At 47.3% G+C, this 26,164-nt stretch overlaps 1 protein-coding gene across 1 annotated transcript; it reads right to left on the reverse strand.

The window, feature by feature from the left end:
• Positions 1-467: 467 nt before the first annotated feature.
• On the reverse strand, positions 468-3,055 carry FAM181A (family with sequence similarity 181 member A). The gene is made up of 2 exons (XM_083166117.1): positions 2,684-3,055; positions 468-2,387 (listed from the first exon to the last, which is right to left on the reverse strand). Exon 2 carries the CDS (start codon positions 2,316-2,318, stop codon positions 1,467-1,469), a length of 852 nt encoding a protein of 283 aa, XP_083022243.1. The 5' UTR covers positions 2,319-2,387; positions 2,684-3,055; the 3' UTR covers positions 468-1,466.
• Positions 3,056-26,164: the final 23,109 nt, after the last annotated feature.

Here is a 26,164-nt window from a genome sequence, read left to right on the forward strand (position 1 = left end):
ATGACTACTGCTCAAGGCATCCTTAACCTGGCCATACATCTACAGATCGATTGTCAGATTGGGCTGGTTGGAACAAAATCCTGGTAATGGATGAGAGCAAATGACAGTTGACCGTTGAAATGCTGGAAAACTGCCAAACTGTCATTCAAATATTACCAGGTTTTTGTTCCAACCAGCCCAATCTGACAATCAATATGTAGATGTATGGCCAGTTTAACAGTCCAGGTTGTATGGATATCCATGACTAAGCACAGGTTAAATCAAATTGAATATTGCGGTACTAATTTATGTCACCTGTGACACGTTTGTTAATCCCTAGCACCTGGACTGTTAAGGGGCCTTAAGGACTATATAGGGCCAGATGTACTTATTCCTGAAAAGTGATAAATTGGAGAATGATAAACTACCAACCACCCAGCTCCTGTCATTTTTCAAACACAGCCTATGACATGACAGTTAGGAGCTAATTGGCTGGCACTTCTCTACTTCATCACCCTACAGTGCTTGGTACATCTGGCACGGAGTTTGGGAACCTCTGCCAGTGTTGCAGGTTTATTAAGTTGAGAGCTCATCTTATTACAGATCAGATGTCACAAACACGGAGCTGACCGGGTTTCCTCCAGAGTTATAAAAAGGAGAGTGACAAACAGCGAGCCAATCAGCTCCTATCTGTCATGTCACAGACTGTGTTTGAAAAATGTCAGGCAGGAGCAGATTGGTTGGTTGTTTATCACTCTCCATTTTATCACTTTTGAAGCTTAGTGCATCTGGCCCAGTCTGTGAGGAGACCTGCAAAACATGCACTGTGTGGGGTCCTGAGGACCGACTTTGAGAACCTAGAACATAATAGATTGAAGATGGGATGTTGCATAGCAACCAACCAGATTCTGCTTCTTATTAGATTGCTATCTCCACTAGAACTCCTATCTTAGTAAATGTACCGCTAATATTTCATACTAGAAATATTAAAAGGACGCCAAAAATATATGTGCAAATTATTAACCTGCGTAATACTCAAACTACAACCAGGTCATTCCAAAGAGTAGTGTTTATTCTGCCCTGCAACTCTATGTAACACATCTAGGCCTCACATCCACTTTTCTGACACAGATCACACTTTTGTAAGGGGGCAGGGGGGGTGTGTTAACACAAAATATCAGGTTCTTGTCCAAAAAATAAGTCAATTTCTTTGCACAATGAATACACACAACTTGTAATAACCAGCCAAGCAAAACATCACATTGCAATCTGCACAGATGATATAGGACGATGTCCTGGGCGAAATACTCATATCATTCACGTTTCTGGGTCGCCTACTGCACAGAACATGCCGAGGAATGTAGACTGTAACTGCTGGTCCATGTAGTGTTTAGCAGGAGGGCAACTCAACAGACTCAGTCTATATCCGCTCCGAGAGACACAGACCTTAAGCATCCTCCATGAATTACTCTGGGGACTCATTGGTATTAAATATATCCAAAAACATTGAATATGGAGGATGGGACTGCCGGTTTGGTGGGAATGGGTTTCAGAACCACGTGTCTGTATATCCTTTGGCCAGAATCCTTGCACAAGTGCTGAATTTCCACAGTGGGAACTGTTGTGTTTTTGCTCCACAGAGCCAGGGCAGTGAATGGGTTGAGATGGTGGATGCCATGGTTTTGTTGGTACATGGACTGTTGTCCATGGTACTGAAGTGGACAGCAGCCACAAGCATTGACTCGTTCGGTGAGGGATGCTACAAGAGGCACCTTTCCAGCCTCCTTATCTCCTGGGGGATGGACAATACCATGTGACGTGTCCTGAACCAGTACATTTTTCCCTTTTTTGTCCTCATAACCAGGAAAAGAAGTTTCAGTCCTATCTTGGTAAATAATATCTAGTCTGGAAGGGCAAGCCATGTCCAGGATGCTGTTGGGAGGTCTGGGCTCTTCCCAGAAAGATGCTGGAAGCTGCCTATTTCGCATGGGAACCTGGTCCTGTCTTCCACCCTCGCCGCTGTTTTCCTGAGAGCACATGTCCCCAGTTATACCCTCATCAGCCTCTGCCGCACCCATGACCTTGCCACCGAGTCCTTTGCTCTGAGTCGCAGAGTGGATTCTTTCCACGAGTCCTTTCCTCAAGTCCACGGTTTTGCTTGAATGGCATCTGGGCAGCCTGGAATATTTCTGGGAAAACCTTTTCAGTTGCTTCTGCAAATATTTCCTGTGGTCCACGGACCTCCTGCAAGGGGCTGACTTATCCAAAGCTGCCTTGATATCGCACGATGCCAGGTTGACGAAATTCAGCAGCGTTTTCACTTCGTTGTCCGATGCCATGTTTTGCAAAAATGACCGTCGTCCATGAAATTAAGGCGGGTGCTATACGGGAGCAGAACGACAAGGGATCTAGGGATAAAAAAAAAAAATTATCGTCACCAAAAAAAATGTTTTGAAAAAAAAAAAGTTTTGACGCACAACATTGTTATTCTCCGGGATGCAAAGAAACCAATGACAGCATGACAAAAATGGTGACACCAAGTATTCTACATGGTGATTATCCTTATAAGTGCCATGTAATCATATGTAATGCTATAATATTTATACAGAATAGCTGATTCAAAACATGTAACCCCATTTTCTCACTGACCCGTCCCCAGACACCCCCTGACACACGTGCACCCAACCGATCCACAATTACTTACTGTAGCCATGTCTCAAATATCCCAAATCTGCATATACGCTGTATCAGACCACGGGTCTAATCTTGTTACACTACAAGCCGCAAAGGATGCAGTGATGCTGCCAGAGATTCGGAGTAAAGTGAATGAATACTTGAAGTTAGGGGGGGCTTGTGGACCAATCAAATTCCACTGTGCAAATACAAAGCAGGGCAATCAGGCATTAGTCCTGCCTGTTCCCACATTCTTCTCCATCTCAAATAGTCCCCATGGGAACAGCCACAAAAAGGCCACAATAAATACCATCATTTCTCTGTTATTTTGCCATGTCCCGGGTCCTGTGCCCTCCTCTGCCGCCCCACAATACAACATGATATGCTGATGGTTTCAAAGGAATAGGTGGACACCCTCAAATCTCCCCCCTTCTATTTAAAATAATAAGTGAATCTGTCTGGGAGGCTGGAAGAGTCCATGGGTGAATGAAATAGAACAATGGTGGTATTACTGAAGGGCCAGGCCTACTCTTAACTGACCAAGGGTTTCTTCTATTGCCATTCTCTTCTTTTCGGATGAAAGGGTGTTGTCAGCAAGGTAAGAATGAAACAAATCTCTGAAGAGATGTGCATATAGTCATGGAAAAAAGGTTTGAGGGCTGAAGAATCTTGTCTTTTATGTTTGGCTCTTCAATTGAGCTACACAAAGGCTGAATTACCCATTCAAACCCGCTGGACAAAAGGCACTGAGCTGGATAGCACTCTTGCATTTGTACTCAAACAGTTAGAGACTTAAATCGAGTCGTCGTGATTGAGAAAGACTTAGACAAAGCCCATAGAATTGCCATCGGCAAACATTTTCCTGTGTCATATTAGTGTGTCTCCATAGCACCCCAAGGCCCGGGGACAATGGCACAAGTTTGCACACTCGACTACTGTCACCCTGCCAACGATGGCATTGAGTGAAGACAGGACAATCTACTTAACCCTGGAAATGCCAACCTCCGACTCCGCTGCATTGGCAGCCGACGTGTTGACAGATCGGGAAAGGGTTATCAGCATGACAATGTCTGGAGGAAGGGGGTGAGGAGGTGGCCATTAAACATTTGTTGATGGTTCGATCTTCTGCCTTGCAAAGATGTCTTTAGAAGTGACAGGAGATGGAGGTGGCAAGTCTCCCACTATGACAAATATCTACTTGGCCTCGGGAGATGTGTGGTCACCGCTTGGGGCTTGTGCTCAATCCCATTCATAAATATCGTATGCGGAGCCTACAGTCCATATCTCAAAGGCCACAACATCTAATAAAGCTTAATGTACCAGCCATACAGAGGAGTGACACGTCTATGGTGCGTCTTAGGGCAATATAATACAGTAATAGATGTACCTTTACTTAGACCAGTGGTTCTCAACTTGGTCCTCAGGACCCCAAAAAGGTCACATTCCCCAGGTCACCCAGCAGGAGCACAGATGTAGTCACCAACTGACACATGCACAGATGTAGTCACCAACTGACACATGCACAGATGTAGTCACCAACTGACACATGCACAGATGTAGTCACCAACTGACACATGCACAGATGTAGTCACCAACTGACACATGCACAGATGTAGTCACCAACTGACACATGCACAGATGTAGTCACCAACTGACACATGCACAGATGTAGTCACCAACTGACACATGCACAGGTGTAGTCATTAACTGACACATGCATAGATGTAGTCACCAACTGACACATGCACAGATGTAGTCACCAACTGACACATGCACAGATGTAGTCACCAACTGACACATGCACAGATGTAGTCACCAACTGATACATGCACAGATGTAGTCACCAACTGACACATGCACAGGTGTAGTCATTAACTGACACATGCACAAATGGGATGCGGTCATTTGGTCTACTGCATTATGGTAGAAAGTCATTAGGTCGAATCCATTAGGTCGACATGCTAAAAGGTCGACATGACTCTAGGTCGACATGGGAAAAGGTCGACATGATTCTAGTTCGAAAGGTCATTAGTTCGACAGGTCATTAGTTCGACAAGGTCATTAGTTCGACATTGTCTATGTCGACATTCACAAGGTCGACATGGAGTTTTTCACTGTTTTTTGAGCCAACATGTGCCGACAGGCGGTATTTCATGCCCTACCATCCACTAGGGCGTGGTGGGAGAATAAAATAGTGTGCCGAGCGTAGCGAGGCACCGTGCCCGACGCATAGCGAGCGCAGCGAGCGATGCGAGGGGATGCAGTGCACTTTAAACTGTGTCCATGTCGACTGTGTTGACATTCAGGTAAAAAAACAGTGAAAAACCCCATGTCGACCTTGTGAATGTCGACATAGACAATGTCGAACTAATGACCTTGTCGAACTAATGACCTGTCGAACTAATGACCTTTCGACCTAGAATCATGTCGACCTTTTCCCATGTCGACCTAGAATCATGTCGACCTTTTAGCATGTCGACCTAATGGATTCGACCTAATGACTTTCTACCATAATGCAATAGACCAAATGATCCCAACCCGCACAAATGTAGTCACCAACTGACACATGCACAGATGTAGTCACCAACTGACACATGCACAGATGTAGTCACCAACTGACACATGCACAGGTGTAGTCATTAACTGACACATGCATAGATGTAGTCACCAACTGACACATGCACAGATGTAGTCACCAACTGACACATGCACAGATGTAGTCACCAACTGACACATGCACAGATGTAGTCACCAACTGATACATGCACAGATGTAGTCACCAACTGACACATGCACAGGTGTAGTCATTAACTGACACATGCACAAATGTAGTCACCAACTGACACATGTACAGATGTAGTCACCAACTGACACATGCACAGATGTAGTCACCAACTGATACATGCACAGATGTAGTCACCAACTGACACATGCACAGGTGTAGTCATTAACTGACACATGCACAAATGTAGTCACCAACTGACACATGCACAGATGTAGTCATTAACTGACACATGCACAAATGTAGTCACCAACTGACACATGCACAGATGTAGTCACCAACTGACACATGCACAGATGTAGTCACCAACTGACACATGCACAGATGTAGTCACCAACTGATACATGCACAGATGTAGTCACCAACTGACACATGCACAGGTGTAGTCATTAACTGACACATGCACAAATGTAGTCACCAACTGACACATGTACAGATGTAGTCACCAACTGACACATGCACAGATGTAGTCACCAACTGATACATGCACAGATGTAGTCACCAACTGACACATGCACAGGTGTAGTCATTAACTGACACATGCACAAATGTAGTCACCAACTGACACATGCACAGATGTAGTCACCAACTGACAGATTTTGAAGATCCACAGGAAACCTGGGAAATGTGAACTGTATGGGGTCCTTCCTTGACAGGAGTGTAGGTCGTCAGGCAGAAGGTCGACACCAAATGGGAGACATTGACAATGTCCACATAGACAAAAGGTCAACACAGGCAAAAGGTGGAAAGGTTGACATGAATTGAAATAGTTTTTTGTGTGTGTCGAATTGGATGGCATGAAAAAGTAAAAATAAAAAGTCAACTTTTTTGCTTGTGTTAACCATTTGTCTACGTCGACCCTGACAATGTTGACCATATGGCGTTGATTTTATATGGATAGCGTTATAATATGCCACGCAGTAAATTCCAAATTAGGGGCCTCATCCTCTATTCTGATTTCCGGCCATAATATTTACCACATAAATGATCATTTACAGGCGTGGTGTTGCCTTGTGATTGCCACTATAAAAACGTCCGCCGATGATGTTCCGCGCTGACGCTGTAGAGGATAATTCCACTTTCCAGGATGGATCAGTCTGTGACCTTCCCCTGAGCATAGTGACTCCACATTGTTGTTCTCATGTCCTCAGATAATACTGTGCACAGTAAGTGGGGATCTCCAGTGTGAGCAGGTGTGCAATCTGAGCGGAGACTGGCTCCTGGCCACACACTGCTGGACATGTGTCTGTGTCCCAGCACTCACAGCTCTCAGAGAGCACAAACCAGCACAATCCGAGGTGCAGAAGTCACTGATACAGTGACAGTAGGCTGTAGAGATGGATTAAGCCTTTGAGAGAATTAGCCGGTGAGTCTGGTTGACTTGCAGCTTTGCGGGTCATCTAAACGTCACCCGCCACCCAGACGACCGCCCGCCCCCCCTCCACCAAACACACCGCCCTCACCCGCACACCGATTTCACGGCACGGCAAATTCATTTAATGGTCGCCGGCCATGGAATGATTTCTACAGCACTCGCAGATCTCTCTGGTGTCTTAGAGCTGCAGCATTCCTCTGCGTGAAGTGGGCAGGCAGCTGGCATCTGCTAATGTCAGTTGCCCAACCGCCGGCTCCCGTGTCACGGATGCACATGTCCATGGGAACGCCCAGCGCTTTCATGGGACCGCCTATAAAAATGCTGGCCGTGCCCATGGAAGCAATCCCTCGCCGCCACCACCGCTACGAAGGCCTACGGCGAACGGGTCTGCTGAATAAAAGTTTATGCGCATGTGCAGTCATTAAACATCGCGCAGGGGAGCGAAGCAAACTGAATCAGGGCCTTAAAGTGCAACAGTTACCAAAAGCAAACAACCAAATTCTACCTGTCGTTTCCTAGCCTGTGCTGGCCGATTATGCTTAGTAAAACCCATCTAGTTCGACGCCTAACGATCGCTGACCACATCTACATCAACAGTAACGGAAGTTAGACGCATGCGTTAGGTCGCAGAGAGTTTTTCATGCTTTTTTCTGTTTATACTGTACTATCCAAGTGGACACAGAGTTAGATTATAAGAGTGTGCCGAGTATATACAGGTTCCACATTGACCTACTGTATGTCGACATACAGTAGCTAGCCACCCCCCAAAAAAGGGGGGGGGGCACCTTGCAGGAGGCAGCTGAGGAATAAAATTAGATAAAGCATTAGATCCTACACGCCAGTTGTATAACCTTCGTTACATGCACACGGGCAGTATGACTGGCGAGTCCCTGAGCGCCCAAACGTGTGTATAGCAGCATTGCATGTGTATTAGCCATGGGCACCTGCTACCTTTAATCAGGCCCTGACTCCTATGCCAGCAGTTACACCACCAATGTAGGATGGGGGCACCCAACATCTTTATTTCATACCTGAAATATTAACATGGACACACATTGGGCACTGCAGTACCGGGACACTTTTGTGCCCTGGGCTGGATCCTGCCACCTCCCCTGTGCCAGCATATGAAGATGACACTAGCTAATGGGGCCATGCCCTGGAAAGATAAGGTGCCTCCCAGCTTGGTGCAAATTGCTCCTTAAAATTGGGCAACTAAAGGTGCGTGACTGGTGCCGCTACACAATGCACAAAGCACCGCCACTGCCCCACAGCCCTTGCCCAAACCTCTCAACTTTCATTGGTGGTCCAGTGGGACCTTCGCACGCCCAAAATTTGGGGGGTGTGGCCTTGTGGTGAGGGGGGCATGGCCTTCAAATCGCGTCACTCGTGAGAGGTCACGCCCTGTTTTGCAGCTGCTGCCCCTCTGCCTGCGGGGAATAGATGCTGTGCGCTTGCGTCTATTCCCTGCCAACAAGCGGGTGGCAGCAGGGAATGGCACTCTGCAGTCAGTACCACTGGAGTGTGCATGCACCTTGCCTCCTGATGATACTCTGGGTAGTGCAGCACTTCCCTGTGCTGATAACCCCGCCTCCTCATGGCACCATGCACTCAAGGGGCGGGGCTAGCACAGGGAGCCTGGTTGCCTAGTTACAGCACTGATAATGAGGACCAGTGTATCCTGTGATGCTTAGCAGCACGCAGGAGAGATATCTTTGCCATACTTTTGTTTTGTTTCCACATAATGTATAGAGTTGATGTGAGGGAAGCATCAAGCACTTTTGATGGGGTTGCTCACCACACCCAAGCCCCAAACTCTATTGATCTATGATCACATTTTAAGGGGAGCATGTAATCCGGGATTCTGACTGTCGGAACGTTCTGACAGTCGGAGTCCCAGCACATTTTCGCTCTGCATGACAGGTACTCGACAGGCAGAATTTAATGTTCCGCCTGTCAAGTGGCGAAAAGTGGGCGTGACGGCGAAAACGGCCACGGATTGTCGAGAAACGGCTGTGAATTCAACAATCCACTTGAGTTTCCGACAAAACAGGTCCAACTCATTTTAAAGTCGGATATGTTTTGTCAAAATCCGCCTTGAATGCTGTCGGAAATGGTAGCGTTGAAAAGGTGGCGGTCTCTATATTCCCTGTCGGATATAGCGGATGACATTGAATACATAACCTCCAACATGGCCCATTCCATTAGGTACAAAATGCTCTGTTTCTGTACTTCCCTGCCAGAGGCAGTTGCAGAGTTGGGGCTGCTGCACAGTCCAATATTCAAATAGGTGAGCCACACCTAGTGCCACTCCAAACATCACTGTCCTGGACTCACTGGCAGTTGATGTGACCCCCCCCCCCCCTCTTTGAATTTTGGACTGTGCTGGAGTCCCACCTCTGTAACTGCCACTGGCAGGGAGGTCCAGGAACAGAGCATTTTGTACCTAACGGAGTGGGTCATGTTGGAGGGTATGTGAATACCGCCCTAAAGCTTTCTACATGTGACCCAATAAAGACCAGACATACTAAGTCTTGTAAAGTGATAAAATGGAGAGTGACGAGCCACCAGCCAATCAGCTCCTACCTGTCATTTTTCAAACCCAGCCTGTGACATGGCAGCTAGGAGCTGATTGGCTGGTGGTTTATCACTCTCCATTTTATCACTTTTTGAAGCTTGATACATCTGACCCTTTTCCTGGCTGAATATATATTCCCCAATATGACCAAATGTGATTGAATTTAGCAGGTAAAGCCTGAACGTAACAGATACAAGTGAGTTTTCCAGCTGCCCAGTGTCACGTTAGCAAATCATATTAGGTTACAGGTGTACAGATACAATTCTTCTTTATGATGTTCTATTTACCCTATGTGCATTTTATCGCTCACACCCCCAAGCGCAGAGGAATTGGCGCGGCGTTCCAGTCCAGCAGACAGGGGGTTAATGAAGAGGAGCCGTATACTCTCCCAGCAATAGCGCTTGGGCCAGCGAGGCGCACAGAGCATGGGAAGGGTTGTTAGGTGGCGGTGACGGGAGTGCAGGAGATAGGCATTTGTGGGAAGAGCCCAACCATTCAGCCAGATGGCGGAATGAGCCCGCTGAATAGACAGTGTCAGCCTCATAGGGAGAACCTAACAATTCAGGGCTGCACCGGCCTTGCGTGATGAATGTCATTCTGAAGCTTGCTGCCTGCACAATGGAGCGGCCTATTTAACCACTTCCCCGCTGCGTAGCTCAAGACAAAGCTTACTTAAACCATTGGCAGTTTAAGTCACTTTCCAATGACCTGTTACGTGTGAGGCAGCACCATAGGCCCCAGCTGCATGGCCCCAACAGGAAGCTGTGTTAGAAGGGGCTCACAATCTGGGGGGTCACAGACATTCCGCAGTGATGAGACCTTTGTTTCTATGAGGCCGTCCAATCTATTTCACCAGCAAGACAGCGGTCACCAACCAAATTCTGTATCACTCGCAGTGATTCAAATTCGTCATTTCAGAATCACCCCCTAGATGTATCGTATAGGGTCATTATTTTGTATCTGGCTTGTGAGCTTCACTTGACTAAACCGATTTTGTGTTACAAAATTTTGTAAACTTTTTTTTTTTTTTACACAATTGATTTTTGGGGCCGCGAATCGCGGGAGTCGCTGGGGGTGCCGCGAATTGTGGGGGTGTGTGCTGCGAATCGCGGGAGGGTGCCGCAAATCGTCACAAGAAAAAATCAACACAGAAAGGTCAACACATGTAAATGTTGACATAAGTGTGACACTTCATTGGTGTCCATGTCGACACATGAGAATGAATATGAAAACATTAAAAAAGTGAAAAATAAATCTTCAAAAGCTCATGTCAACCTTTTTCATTGTCGACTATAGCCATGTCAGTGTTTTGCATGTGCCATTTAATCGTGGGGTTGCCATGAATGGGGGGGGGGGGGAGGTGGGGGGTGTCTTCGAATTGCGCAGGGGGGGGGTCGCGGGGGGTGCCGCGAATTGCGGGAGGGGGGTCGTGGGGGGTGGGTGACGCGAATCGCGGGAGGGGGGTCGCGTGGGGGGGTACCGCGAATCAAGGGAGGGGGTCGCTGGGGTGCCGCAAATCGCCACAAGAAAAAATCAACACAGAAAGGTCAACACATTAAATGTTGACATAAGTGTGGCACTTCATTGGTGACCATGTCGACACATGATAATGAATATGAAAACATTCTTAAAATGAAAAATAAATCTTCAAAAACTCATGTCAACCTTTTTCATCGTCGACCATAGCCGTGTCAGTGTTTTGCATGTGCCATTTGATCCTGGGGTTGCTGTGAATCGCAGCGGCTGGGGGGGGGGGGGGGTGGTGGGGGGTGTCCACGGGAGGGGGGGTGGTGGGGGGGGGTGTGCCATGAATTGGGGGAGGGGGGGTCGCTGGGGTGGGCGCAGGAGTTGCAGCGAATCGCGGGACGGGGGGGTCGCGGGGCCGGGGGGGTTTGCCGCGAATCACGGGAGGGGGGGTCAGGGGGGGGGGGTGCCGCGAATCATGGGAATCGCGGGGGTGCAGGGGGGGATGGGCGCGGGGGGTTGCAGCGAATCGCAGAAGGGGGGGACGCGGGGGGTGGGGTGCCCGAATCGCCGGAGGGGGGGTCGTGGGGGCTGAGGTTGCCTCAAATCGCGTGGGGGGGGGGGTTGGGGTGCCACAAATTGCGGTAGGAGGGGTTCAAAGGGGGCGGGGGAGTGCGCGAATCATGGGAGGGGCCCCGCAAATTGCGGGAGGGGGGCGGCGGGGGGCGCTCACCTGGTGTGTCTGTTGAGTAGCTGTGTCTTTGCTGGGTAACATGGGGAGGCAGAGGGTGTCTGACACTGTGCATACCTCCCAACATGACCTATGCCAGGAGGGACACAATGCTCTGCCGCTGGACTTTCTTCCTGGTGTATGATTACCTCCATCTGTGTTGAACAGGTTAATTGATAGGAAAGGTGCTTCAACACAGGTGAATTGATAGGAAAGGTGCTTCAACACAGGTGATGGCAATCATACATTAAAAGGAAAGTGCAGGAGCAGAGCAATGTGTCCCTCCTATGACTGTGGGCTCACTGGGCTGGTTCTCTGTCATGTGAGTCAGAGGCTCCACCCAGCGTTAGAGGGTCAGACACACTTTGAGTGACAGATGTAGCCAAATATATAAGAGATAAATAAACAAATATAATAGAACCAGTACTGCACTCTCTAAGCTCACAATCTCCCACTTCATGGTAAGGCTCCTGTCTCTTCCTCCTGGCAGCTTCTCTCTGGTCCATTGTGATGTTTGAGGGATCAGATCCACACAGAAGAAGCTGGTACACTGGGCATGTGCAGCAGCCCTGCTCTGTCCCTTACACTGCATGATGTGATGGCCGCTCTATTGACCATATTATATACGAGTGCTATTGTTGTCATAATTGAAGGCACTTGCCAAGAGGAGGGGGTTTCCAGGCAACCAGAACACCCCCCTGCATTTGTCTATGCGGCCGGTCACCACCCCCAAATGCAGACTTCCTGTCAGTCAAACTGCGGGGGGATAATGATCCCTACGCTATTTCTGTTGCTATTTGGGCTCGTACATGCGCACTACAATCTGTGCTCATGCAAAGTAATTTGGTAATCGCTCGATCTGCGAATTCGAGTAACAGCGTTCAACTCTGAATACAGCCCATAGTGTGAGTGTGGTCAGTAGCTGATTGGTCCTCATGTTGGGGGAATTAAAGAAATCCACCACTTATAATAAATGGGCATCATGCCTGAAGCATGGCAACCGAAGGCACTACACTAATTGGGGGTCCGTGTCAACAGGTGGCACAAAAACAAAAAAATCATGTCGATCTTTTCCTAGTCAGCATTTGCTTGTGCTTTCCCTTTGTCAGTGTCGACTTATAGTATGTCGATCTTAAGTCAATTTCGACCTCATGAATGTAGACCTTTTGTCAATGTCAGTATAGTGCATGTTGACCTCAATAGACATTTTCATCTGCGCCCAGTGCCGGTGCAAGGCACCGGAGCTCCCCAGACTGGGGAGGGGGGGCACCCAGGTGCTCACCCACTCCAGGGGGGGGGGGGGTAATGCGGCCGCTCCGCTCCGTTGGAAAGAGGGGGGTGTTGGTGGAGGCAGGGGGGAAGTGAGAGCCTCCAGGCAGGGGGGAAGTGAGAGCTCCAGGAGGGGCAGTGCGGGCTCCAGGGGCGGGGGTAGGCTCACTCACCTGCTCCCAGGACGGTGCTTTCCTCCTGCTCTCCTCGGCGCCAGCGGGAGTCAGGACCCTTCCTGCTGCTATTCCTTCAGGCAGCTCATTACCACCCTCCAGTGGCCGGTGCCCTAGGCAAATGCCTAGAGCTGCCTAGTGGTGGCGCCGGCCCTGTCTGCGCCCTGTCTGCGCCCTGTCAGTTACTGAAACTTACTTAACTAAAAGAAGGGGCCATTTATCAAGGAGTTTTAGCGGTACTTATGTATTATCTGGGCTCCCATGTTAAATGCACCCCATTTTTTCATATCCCTACTATCCAACTACGCATGGAGTTGATTATATATAGTATGGCGAGCGCAGCGAGCCACCGTGCCCGAAGCGTGGCGAGCGCACGCGGTCTCATAAGAAAAACGGGAGCCCAGATATTACATAAGTACCGTTTTAGCTGTTTGTAATGTGTTGCGTGTGATAAATGGCGCCAGCCAATCAGCTGCTATGTGTCATGTGTTTGATAAATAACAGATGGGAGCTGATTGGCTGGAGCGCCATTTATCATATACAACACATTTCAAACAACTAAAACTCCTTGATACATGGACCGCTAATGTTTATATAAATTGCGCATGTTGTTCTATCTGTATATAATGACATTGGGCCTCATTCAGACCTGCAGCAGGTCTGCCCTGCCCTGAATCCGCGCACAAGCATTCGAGCGGTTGTGTACGCTTACACATCCCCTCGCATGCAGATGCACAGGGAAAACATTTGATGGTCACTTACTATCGAATGATTTCTCCAGCCCTCGCTCTGAAAAGTCTACTCTTACGTTTTCAGATGCCCGCTATCCTCGGAATTGGGGGCAGGGCCACTGACGTCATGTGACCCGAGGATGCATGGACACCCCTGTGTTCGCAAGGGTTACGCCCAGTGTTACCATGGTCGCGCCCACTGTTTTTGTGAACAGGGGTATTATTTTGTGAACAGAAAGTATTATCTGAAGGGTTTCACACTGGACTCCTACCAAGGTGTTTATATCATTTTTGCCGATTTCCAATTTTATTGCCTGGAGGAAAATCATCCAAGTCCCATATTGTATCACTCGCCTGTTATTGCTCATTCATTAAGTAGGCTTGGAGGTGCTCCCCAAAGTCAGAAAAGAGCATAAACAAATAAAGAATAAAAGAAGACTTTTGTTGGGTGCACTAATGACCATTACAACGTAGTCATACTCAGTATTGTGCCCACAACAAAAGTCTTCTTTTCTTCTGTATTTGTTTATACCAGTAGGTGGAGACAGAACTCCATCTATGGTTGAAGATTATGTCCATTTTTTTCTGCAAAAGTTGCACATTTTGCAAAGTCGGATTTTTACCAATCCAATTAAGAGGTTTATTCAGAACTGATCCCATGGCTGCAAATTCGCAGAAATCTTTTTTTTTTTTTTATCGCTGGCCGTATGCAAGTTGATTGCCAGGAAGGCCCAGACGTTTTAAGGGAGGGTGTGTGATGTCACCTGGTGATCTATACCTGGTCCCAGGGATCTGCAATTTACCAGCCTCACGATCAAGTCTGAATAACCCCCTAAAAAAAGTCAGATGCAGATGTTTTGCCCATGTTAGGCATACAACTTGGCCAATATAATGGAATCCCGGAAAATGTGACTTATTCACAAAGGGTTTAAAATGATATGTGGCATGCCTATAGTCTTTGTGTAAACGTGACTGTATCTGCATACACAATATTATCATACAGAACACTGTAACATTATTTTTGGTTTGCACATACAGCCACAATTACACACATAATATAGGCATGCTGCATATCATTATATGCACATGTATCTGCATACACAATATTATTCTACAGAACACTGTAACATTATTTCATTTGCACATACAGTGACAATTATGCACAAAATATAGGCATGCTGCATATCATTATATGCACCTGCATACAAAATATTATCCTACAGAACACTGTAACATTATTTGGTGTGCACATACAGCCACTATTACACCCATACTGTAATATAGACATGCTGCATATCATTATATGCACCTCTATCTGCACATACAATATTATCCTAAAGAACACTGTAACGTTATTTGGTTTGCACATGCAGCCACAATTACGCACATAATATAGGCATGCTGTATATCATTGTATGCACCTGAATCTGCATTCGCAATATTATACTACAGAACACTGTAACATTATTTGGTTTGCACATACAGTCACAATTACGCACATAATATAGGCATGCTGTATATCATTATATGCACCTGAATCTGCATTCGCAATATTATACTACAGAACACTGTAACATTATTTGGTTTGCACATACAGTCACAATTACGCACATAATATAGGCATGCTGTATATCATTATATGCACCTGCATCTGCATACACAATAACATCCTACAGGACACTGTAATAGAATATAATAGAATCAACTTTATTGGCCATGTATGCTTGCGCACACTAGGAATTTTTTTGTGGATTACAGTGCAGCATCAAACAGGGGGGAGACGGAGGGGGGGGAGACATAACATACATTACATTAAGACATTACATGCATTCCATTCCTAGCTACGACTATGGGGGATAGGTGGCCAAGTAGGGTCACGTTGTTTGGCTGTTGATATTGGGATTGCATTCGCTTTGATTGGATTGTTCAGGTGATGAACGGGTAACAGAAAGAAGCTTCTTGCGGATCTGGACGTTTTGATGGGGATGGACCCGAACCTTCTTCCGGATGGTAGGATGTTGAACAGGTTGTGACCGGGATGCAGATTGTCGTTTGCGGTCTTCTCAGCGCGTTTCCTTACGCTAGATGAGAACAGATCCCTTATCCAGGGGTGGTTGTGGTTGGTCCCTATGATCCTTTCCGCAGTCTTCACTTCCCTCTGCAGTTTTTGTTTGACATTCTCGCTTGCGCCACCGTACCAGATTGTGATTGAGGAACATAAGACAGACTCCAAAATGGTGGTGTACAATACGCACAGCAGCTCCTGTGGGATGTTGAATTTCCTGAGTTGCCTCAGGAAGAACAGGCGCTGTTGGGCCTTTTTGGGATTTGTGGTTATGGTTTGCACATGCAGCCGCAATTACACACATAATATAGGCATGCTGCATATCATTTTAATCAACTATGATGTGTACAGCGCATGAGCTATTTTGAGAAAGCAAAGTGTTTTATGTCTGATTTTAAGGTTAGAAATCATTTTAACATAAATATTTTTTGTCAATGTGCTGAAATTGCGTCCGACTTTCTAACTTGGCCCCCGATATACTCTGGCCTGCAACTGTTACACTATATGATGCATTCCGGTTGGTCTGAAAAAGTCGGGCACTTCCTGTTCTAAATATCCCGTGAGCAGTTGGATTCACAACATTAAAGGCTCTCCTCATTGCATTGGCCAAATTACGGGAAAATTTAGAAAATGAAAATGTCCAACTTCATGTAACCTTTTCCAGGCCGCTAAAATTTGCTCTCATTACATGGGCCCGATTCAGACCTGCATGCTCTGCTATGAGTTCGCAGCACGAGCTATTGTCGGACGGCCAAGCATGTGCACGGTACGCTGTGCGCATGTGTAAGCTGTCTATATGAAGACAGCCAGCGATGGCGCGCTTTCGCTGGCTACTCGCAGGGTGGTTGACACCCTGCGGCCTTTTGGAAGCGGTAACCCTGCTTTTTTTAGGAGTGCCCCAGAAAACGCAGGGGTTCTCCAGCCGTTGGTAGGGAGGGAAGGCCACTGACATAATCAGCGGCCTCCATCTCCATGGCCTCCACATCTGCTTTTCACACTGCTAGTAGATAAATTTTTGAATTGTTGTTGAATAAAAGTGATTGGCAGTAATATCAGTGATGGCTGTAGGGGATGAGAAGGCATTTCTTACTCGGAGGACCTGCTCGCCCTGCAGCCAGATGGCGCTGTTCTGCACTACATTCCACATAGCCTGATCTAAAGGCCCCCTTACACTTGTTCAACTTATTGTTCAACAAATTGAACCTGATTGACTCGAGATTTATCCTATGTGCAGGAGGATCAATCTCTTACAATCTCTTGGTTATACCCAATGGCACAGGATTGTGGATTGTGTCCTACACATCAGGCACATAAGATTTTGTCAGACAGGCACATCAGATTTTGACAGATAAATTGACTCAATCCACCTGGATTGGGTGAAATCTCACAAAATCTCACAAGTGTAAGGGGCCCTTAACTGTAGTACAGGACAGTGTTTACATCTATCTGACACAATATTTATTCTGTGCGCTATTAAATACAGCACATCATCATATCAGCCAAACAAATGGGGCCTACACAGCGATTTATGGGCCTTCGTCGCTCCGTGTGTAGGGACATCGCGATATCAATGCGCGGCCCTGTGCGTCGCAATTGCCACCGCGACTAATATCCACAATGGGATACCCAGGGTCAGAGCCAGTGCTCTCTGCGGAGAACATTGGCCACGACAGATCGCTCAGCTGCACATTGCTATGCAGCGCTGTGTTCCGAGCGATGCTCGCAGCCCATCTCCACGTGTGTAGTCCCCATAAGAAACTTACATGTCACACACACGCAGGCGCGTCATGATGTAAATATGTAAATTACATGGGCGGCGTGTGTGGCGGCGGTGCTGACAGTTTAGAAAAATGAATGGACAAAATCGGTGGCAGATGGCCAGTCCGCCCAGTGTGATGTCCAGTATGTTCCCGCCGCTGTAACCCAGTGCAGAGCTGCTGATTGGTCGTACAGGACTGCACGGTATTCCGAATAGGGATGGCCATCGTTGCCATTGCCATCGATGGTTGCAACTGGCCATCGATAGTGCTTAACTATGCAATGGATGACCATCGATATTTTTACGTATCGATGGTCATCCATCGTGTTTGATTGATTGGCCTGTAGGCCAATCAAAACACGGGGGCGGGGCTTCACGGGTGTAGGGGGGTGGAGCTATGCTCCGAGTCTCGGCACTTTGGGGGAAAAAAATGAGCAAAACATCGTTTTGCTATTCCATCGATGGAGGGAAACCATCTGGTTCTCCCCCATTGATGGCAAAAGTATTCGACATCGGCCATGAACCATCCATGATTTCGAATCATCGATGGTCGATAGCCATCCCTAATTCCGAATACATACAGACAGTCTAGTAGGAAGTGTCAGCAAATCTCACTGTCCTCGGGCAGCTGGAGAATAATATCTCTAGTAAAACGTGGACATTTCCTGTCAGCCGTGGGACGTGAACATGATATATTTCAGAATAAACATTCTTCCCCCCATTCACCGAAATACTAGCGAGAAAATCCCAATTATCAGCTTTGCAACTTGCGCTTGTTTATAACATGTCAAGGAGCCGTCAGGCGGGCGCTGCGGTTTGTGAAAACAAGTCTGACGTTCTGACAAGCTCCTGCTACAGCAATTAAACTGGTTCTACCACGGATGCAGAGTATCTCTGTCTATTTTACTGTTATTTAATAGCAACTGGCTCATGAATATGTTTGTTTTGCAATGGAATGTACGTTCATGAGTAAATCGCACTTATCTCCCCCGCTGTGAGTCACACGAGTCCAAAAGCGGAAGTTATAAGGCAGATTTTATACCTCGACGGGGGGCCCTGCGCAGGGTCGTCTTAACACTATTGTAGGCCCGGGGCAAAGAAATGCGCTGGGGCCCCTACACACCCATTAACAGGATGGACACAAGCAATAGGTCGATATGGAAACTGTCAACATGAAAAAGGTTGACGTGTTTTTTGCTTTTTTTTGGGCACGGTGCCTTCCTACACTCAGAATACTTATAATCTAACTCTGTGTCCACTTGGATGTTAATTATGAAAAAACACCTTTTTCGTGTGAAAAACTTATGTTGACCTTTTCCACGTCGGCGTTTTAATGTTGAGTTATTGCTTGTGTCGATTTTTTGACCATGTCGACCCACGGTAAGTTAACCTTTTTTCGACCAATGGCATGTTGACCAACAGTGGTCGACTTAATTGACTGTCGACCTGCCGACTGCATTGTGGGTACTGCACAATCTGCCAGCATTAATCCTTATCAGTGTCCTATATCCAAGATTCTCAAAATCGGTCCTCAGGACCCCACACAGTGCATGTTTTGCAGGGCTCCTCACAGAATCGCAAGTGAAATCCTTATCTCCGCCTGTGGATCTTTTAAAAAGTGTCAGTCAGTAATGGGTGCACCTGTGCACCTGCCGGGTGACCTGGAAAACGTGAACTGTGTGGGGTACTGAGGACCGAGTTTGGGAACCCCTGTCCTATATAAAACCGGCATAACCTGTAATCTCCTGCACTACAGAGATGTAATATTTGGGCATCAAGGAGCCAATAGCACAACCTTGTGCCATCGCAGGGCTGGTACGTCCACTGAAATGGCTCCAAATGGAACGTCAATTTAAATAAAGGCCGACAACAATGTAATGTTCCACTGAGCGCTTGACATAAATTGAGGATCAGCAGACACAGGCGCAGGCCCCGCACATGCGTGTGATTGCAGTCATTACACAGCTAATGCTATTTCCCAGCTGTGGAACTGCAGTTTCTGTGAAGGGGCAAGCGCCGTAAATGCCTTGTCTGCCCCTCGTCCGCCACGCTAATTAACCGCATGGAAAATCAGCAGCGGCAGGATTAATTTACCGTGAGCAAAGCCGGCTGCAAAGTGTCAGGGCAGCTAGAATAAATGGTTTTCTCTGGCTAATGACAGAGAGGTTATGTATTAATATGCAGATAATTATATTATCCCTCTTACTGAAGGCAACAGACACAGCTTGCTGTTTAGATGGGTTTCTTGGAAGCCAAAGTCGTCTTCTTTAATTAGCTTCCAATTCTCATTTGATTTTAAAAATGATTTCTTGCTCTTTATACTAAGTTACATGTTTGTATGTAGTATTATTCTCACCTTGATACATTTTATTATGCTAGACTAGTTATTCAGAATGATCCACCACCCACACCCTGGAGCAGCCGGTGGTTTTTGTTGTGGTATACATACAGTACGATATCTCAACAATCAGGACGCCAGCGGTAAAAAATACCAACCCCGGCATCCCAAAATGGAGAATCCTGACAGAGGTTTACAGCCATGGGTGCCGATGTGTCGGCCGGGCCCCTCTAAAATGGTGGGGGCGTTTCCAGAGGGCGGAGTGTGGTCTCCGAGAAAAACAACGTAATTTGTACGGGATGCAGGATCCTTGTCTCCTCACATACACAGAGGGAGAGAGAGCACAGGCTGCCGCTGCGGCAGTCTCTCTCCCCAGCTCAGAACACTCCACTGAGCAGCGTGTGCTGGGCTGGGGGTGGAGGCTGTGCTGCGACAGCAGCCTGTCATCCATCTCCCCACTGCCTAGCTCCCTGCAACAGGGGGAGAGAGGAGAGGGACTCTGGCCCCTCCAAGGGGTTGGATCGTTTGGTCTACAGCAAGTTGGTTGGCAAGCATTAGGTCGACACCGTTAGGTCAACATGGGTCTAGGTCGACATGGGTTTAGGTCGACAGTTCAATAGGTCGACACATGCAATAGGTCGACAGGGTCTAGGTCGACAGTCAAAAGGTCGACATGGGGTTTTTCACTGTTTTTTTATCCGAATGTCGACACAGTCTACATGGACACAGGTTCCAGTGCACTGCAACGCCCTTTAGGCGCGGTGCCTTACTACGCTCGGCCCACTATTTTATTCTTCCACCACGCCCTAGTGGATGGTAGGGCATAAAATACCGCCTGTCGGCACATGCCAGCGCAAAAAAACAGTGAAAAATCCCATGTCGACCTTTTGACTGTCGACCTAGACCCTGTTGACCTAATGCTTGTGTCGACCTAATGGCCTGTCGACCAAAACCCATGTCGACCTTGACCCATGTCAACCTTGACCCATGTCAACCTTGACCCATGTAGACCTATCCCCATGTCGACCTAAAGGCGTTGACCCAATGCTTGTCGACCAACTTGCTGTAGACCCAATGACTGTGTCCCGTAAAAAGTACCCACCCCTAACCCCTCTGAATGCCAATGCGTTACAGCAGCCTAAACCTAACCCCTACATTACTGCAACCCTCCACAATAATACCTAACCCCCTACCCCGCCAGCTAAACCTAACCGCTTCACAGCCTATCCCTTACTGTTGCCAGTAATGCCTTACCCTGTCCCTTACTGTTCCCAGCAACGCCTTACCCTGTCCCTTACTGTTCCCAGTAAGGCCTTACCCTGTCCCTTACTGTTCCCAGTAATGCCTTACCCTGTCCCCTACTGTTCCCAGTAATGCCTTACCCTGTCCCTTACTGTTCCCAGTAATGCCTTACCCTGTCCCTTACTGTTCCCAGTAATGCCTTACCCTGTCCCCTACTGTTCCGAGTAATGCCTTACCCTGTCCCTTACTGTTCCCAGTAATGCCTTACCCTGTCCCTTACTGTTCCCAGTAATGCCTTACCCTGTCCCTTACTGTTCCCAGTAATGCCTTACCCTGTCCCTTACTGTTCCCATTAATGCCTTACCCTGTCCCTTACTGTTCCCAGTAATGCCTTACCCTGTCCCTTACTGTTCCCAGTAATGCCTTACCCTGTCCCTTACTGTTGCCAGTAATGCCTTACCCTGTCCCTTACTGTTCCCAGTAATGCCTTACCCTGTCCCTTACTGTTCCCAGTAATGCCTTACCCTGGCCCCTACTTCCCCAGTCACAAGCTAGCCTGCCCTACATACTTACCAATCAGAATGCCAGCTGTCCATATTACGCCGTCGGCATCTTCATTCTTTTTGAAGTATTGGTGCCGTGCCCTGACAGTAGTTGGCATCTGTATATTAAACACTGGCATCCTGGCCATCTGGAGACTGACCACATCCCATTTGTAGGGCCTATTGCATCCGCAAAGTAAGAGGTGTACTGAAGTAGTGCCCAATATAAACACACATTACATGGTTAATGTGGATGATGAGATTCAGTCACTAGGTCTCCCACCATTAAGTCGACAAGCATTAAGGTTAACACTACTAGTTTGACATGCATGAATGTCGACATGACTTAAGGTCAACATGGGGTTAGGTCGACAGGGTCATTAGGTCGACACAAGCATTAGATCAACGTGGGGAAGGTAGACAGTTAAAAGGTCAACATTGGGTTTTTCGCTTTGAGCCGACATGTGCCAACAGGCGGTATTGAATGCCCTACCATCCACTAGGGTGTGGTACGAGAATAAAATAGTATGCCCGACGCATGGCGAGGGCAGTGCGCCATGCAAGGGGACCCGGTACACTTTTTTTAGTGTCCATGTCGACTGTGTCGACATTCGGGTGAAAAAGAAAAACTTGCTGATTTAGAAATGACTGTCTGGATGTTGATTGGTTACATTTTCTCAGCCAGTCAGCTTCCGGCCAGTCTTTTCAAAATCAGCGCGCTCTTTCCGCCCCACCGCCCGGCAAATAGTGCTACAAGCTTCCAGCCGCTGCTGCCTGACACCCGCCACAGCAGCTCCCCGGGGCAGTGCTGTCTTCTCCATTGAGGTGGTCTCCTAGATTCCTTGGGCCCCTGGGCCACTGCCCATTAAGCCCAATGGAAAAGATGGCACTTACCTTCAGTCATGTCGACCTTCGTGCATGTCGACCTAGTGGTGGCAACCTAATGCTTGTCGACCTAATTGTTGTCTATCTAATGTACCTGTGGACGATATCCCATCATTCAAGTCCTATGGACAATGGGCCTGATTCAGAGGGACTTGCCATATTGCAGGGTGGGACGATCATGACAGCGCATCTCTGCTGAATCCGTAAGCAGAAGTCACTGATGTTCAAGCCTTGCGTTACAAAGCCCTGGGGCAGTGGCGTAGCTAGAAATGTAAAAAAATTACGCCCCCCCCAGCTGACAGGTGACCCTGGCAGCAGTGAGCACTGAGCTTGTCCCTCTCCGTGCATATCTAATGAGCGGGGACCCAGAACGGTGCATATTTAATGAGCGGGTCCCATATGCATGGGGAAGGGACCCGCTCATTCAATATGCACTGCACTGGGTCCCCGCTCATTATATATGCACGGAGTGGGACCAGCTCAGCGCCTTACTACTCCCAGGGTCACCTGTTGGTTCAGCCAGCGGCACCCACCACAGACCCCGCTGGCGTCGCTCCCCCAAGCCGCCGCAGGGTCTGCCACATATGTAGCTACGCCCCTGCCTTGGGGCGTATGCTCTCATGGCGGAGAAGTGCCAAGATTGTGGTTCCAACATGTGTCTTCCCATTCTCACTCACAGTCCTCTACTCGGATTCTTCACTCCCTCATTTGTGCCACACTCCTGTCCTTCTGTGAAGAAAGAAACAGGTTGCCCCCTCACCCACAATGATCAGATCTCTTTGCAGGACCTTCGAATGTCCACGTATAACGTATTGGGCTGTGGATCCTGAGCCGATGTAGTGATGCGGCTCCAGCGGAGGGACTGCTGCACAGTTCAAAATTCAAACAGGGGAGCCACACCCACTGCCAGTGAGTCAGTTTGGAATGGCAGTTGGTGGCAGTGGGTGTGACTCCTCTATTTGAATTTTGAACGGTGCTGCGCCCCCGCCTCTGGAGCTGCTTCTGCTCACATCCAATCCTGAAAGGCCCAGCCATGGTTTTTATTGGGAGGCCTGACTACTTCTAACTCATGGTTGCCATCAATGGCAATAGTGCAATTGGCCATCGATGGTGGCATCCTATGCAATGGAGGACCATCAATGTTTTTACCTATCGATGGGCATCCATTTTCTTTGACTGATTGGCCTAAAGGCAGAGCATCACAGGTGTCAGGGGCGGAGCTATAAGTGTCCCGGTCCCTTGGGGAGAACAAAAACTAATCAGTTATGCTTGCCACCGATAGAGGGAAACTATCTGTGTACCCATCGATGGCAATGGCAATCCCTAAACAGCACTGTCTGGAACATCCTCAGGAGGCAACTGGAGAGAACAAATTTTATTCTCTGATCATTAAAATAAGCCATTCGCAATCTCAGAGAAAGTGGCAGAACAATTGCTTATAAGGCAAAATAAATGTGTTGCTACCACAGTGTGACTTATAATTCACAGCAGCTGCCTTTAGTGTACGGAAGGGATAATATATATTTACATTCACAGCCATAAATCGCACATTTAAAGGCCTGTGAAGAGAGATTCCATTTTCACAATGCGTTTCCACCCAGGGTGCAGGGGAAAAATTACTTCAACTCGCTAAATTTTATATGCCCCGGGTTGGACTTGGTGACAAATGACCTGCAACAGCAGCTGCTGTGGATTGAACAGTCCCTGTAACACAGTGATGGATATGAGAATCCCCCTCGCAGCCAATAAATCAGCTGATAATTAGATGGAGTGGTTGCAAACAGGATTCAGTAGAAGCTGAGATGGATAACTAGAGGGAGGAAATAAATCACTGCTCGGAGCTGAGGTTGGAAAATACCCAAGATGAGTGAGGTCATTTATAAACAGTACTAGCTGAGGGGACCCATTTCTGTTAACCCGCCACTTACTTGAGGAGAGTGGCCAGTTTTGGAAGTTTTGGTCCATACATTGCTAACATGAGACAAAACATTTACATGAAGCGCAAACGGGAGGAATCAGAGACTCTAGGCTGCTGTCCTGTCAGCTCGCACAGAACTTCTGCACCCAGTGCTGTCTGCACTTCTGCACCATAGTGGATGAAGCATATCTTGAAAAACTGCTGCACCTGCATTTCAAAGCCTTACATATGCTTTAATACACCAATGGTGTCTCCAAATAAATTCCCACCACCCCAAAAAAAAAGAAAAATGTAACATTTACTATGGCCCTTATTCTGTTTCACTCGCAAAGGTAAATTCCTTCTCAAATGGACAAAACCATGTGCACTGCAGGTGGGGCAGATGTAACATGTGCAGAGAGAATTAGATTTGGGTGAGGTATTTTGTTTCTGTGCAGGGTAAATACTGACTGCTTTATTTTTACACTGCAATATAGATCTCACTTTGCAGTAAAACTCCACCCAAATCTAATTCTCTCTGCACATGTTACATCTGCCCCACCTGCAGTGCACATGGGTTTGTCCATTTGAGAAGGAATTTGCCTTTGCGAGTGAAACAGAATAAGGGCCTATGAGGGGCATATTTATTAATTATAGGGTATCACCACTATTTGCATCACTAAGATATTTGGCATTCACCAGAATGTAGTAAAGATGCACAAAGAAGGAAAATAATAATAATAATAATAATAATAATAATAATAATAATAATAATAAAAATAGCAAGCATTACACTATATTGGGAACTGGCAAGGGCGTAACTACCATAGGTGCAAGGGGTGCAGCTGCTATGGGGCCCAGAGCTGAAGGGGGGCCATCTTTGCTGTCTAAGTATATGTTTTACATACATTTATCACCATCAGTTACTAAATAGGGGGCCCTTACAAACTTTTACTATGGGGCCCACGATTATCTAGGTACGCCTCTGGGAACTGGGGCAGTTCTGGACATGTACAGTCCCTCCCAAAATGGTCGCCACCTCATAGGAGACAGTTATTATTATGGATGCTAGTGGAGGGAGCTGCCATTTTGGGAGGGACATTGTTAAGGGGGCAGTATCAACAGCAAACCCTCCCTAGTACATTGGGTTGATACTGTACATAGCAGATATTATGGGGGATATGTTCTAAACCTTGGAGAATAGGCTATACCTTTAAATGACATGAATTACACAGGTTCTGTGGCTGATTAAATCTAAGAGAAAAAATGCTTGAAGCTAACCAGCCACAGAAACTGTGTAATTCATGTGTCCCAGGTTTAAAGTGATATTGTCGTAAGCATTTTGGAGAGAGATAAAGGGACATTGATAATAGTCAGGTAATGTGGATGGAGGAAAACTACCAACCAACCAGCTCCTAGCTGCCATTTTTTCAAACACAGCATGTAACATGGCAGTTAGGAGCTGACTGACTGGCATTTTATCTCTCCCCACTTTGTCTCTCTCTCCGAGACTTACTACATACACCCCAAAGTACCAGCAATAAGCTCATAACTACCATGTTACAGGCTATTTTTGTTTAAATGATTTAGGTGCGGATTGGTTGGTAGTTTATCTCTTTCCACTTTATCATCTCCAATGCTTAGTACATCGGTCCCAAAGTATAAACAGACATTAAAGATTCTCA

This window comes from Crinia signifera, chromosome 12 (assembly GCF_055691185.1).
Source record: "Crinia signifera chromosome 12, ASM5569118v1, whole genome shotgun sequence".
NCBI classification, from domain to species: Eukaryota; Metazoa; Chordata; class Amphibia; order Anura; family Myobatrachidae; genus Crinia; species Crinia signifera.

Bases quoted from the DNA above. Each gene is read 5' to 3' on its own strand.
- FAM181A (XM_083166117.1), bottom strand. From the start codon at position 2,318: ATGGCATCGGACAACGAAGTGAAAACGCTGCTGAATTTCGTCAACCTG.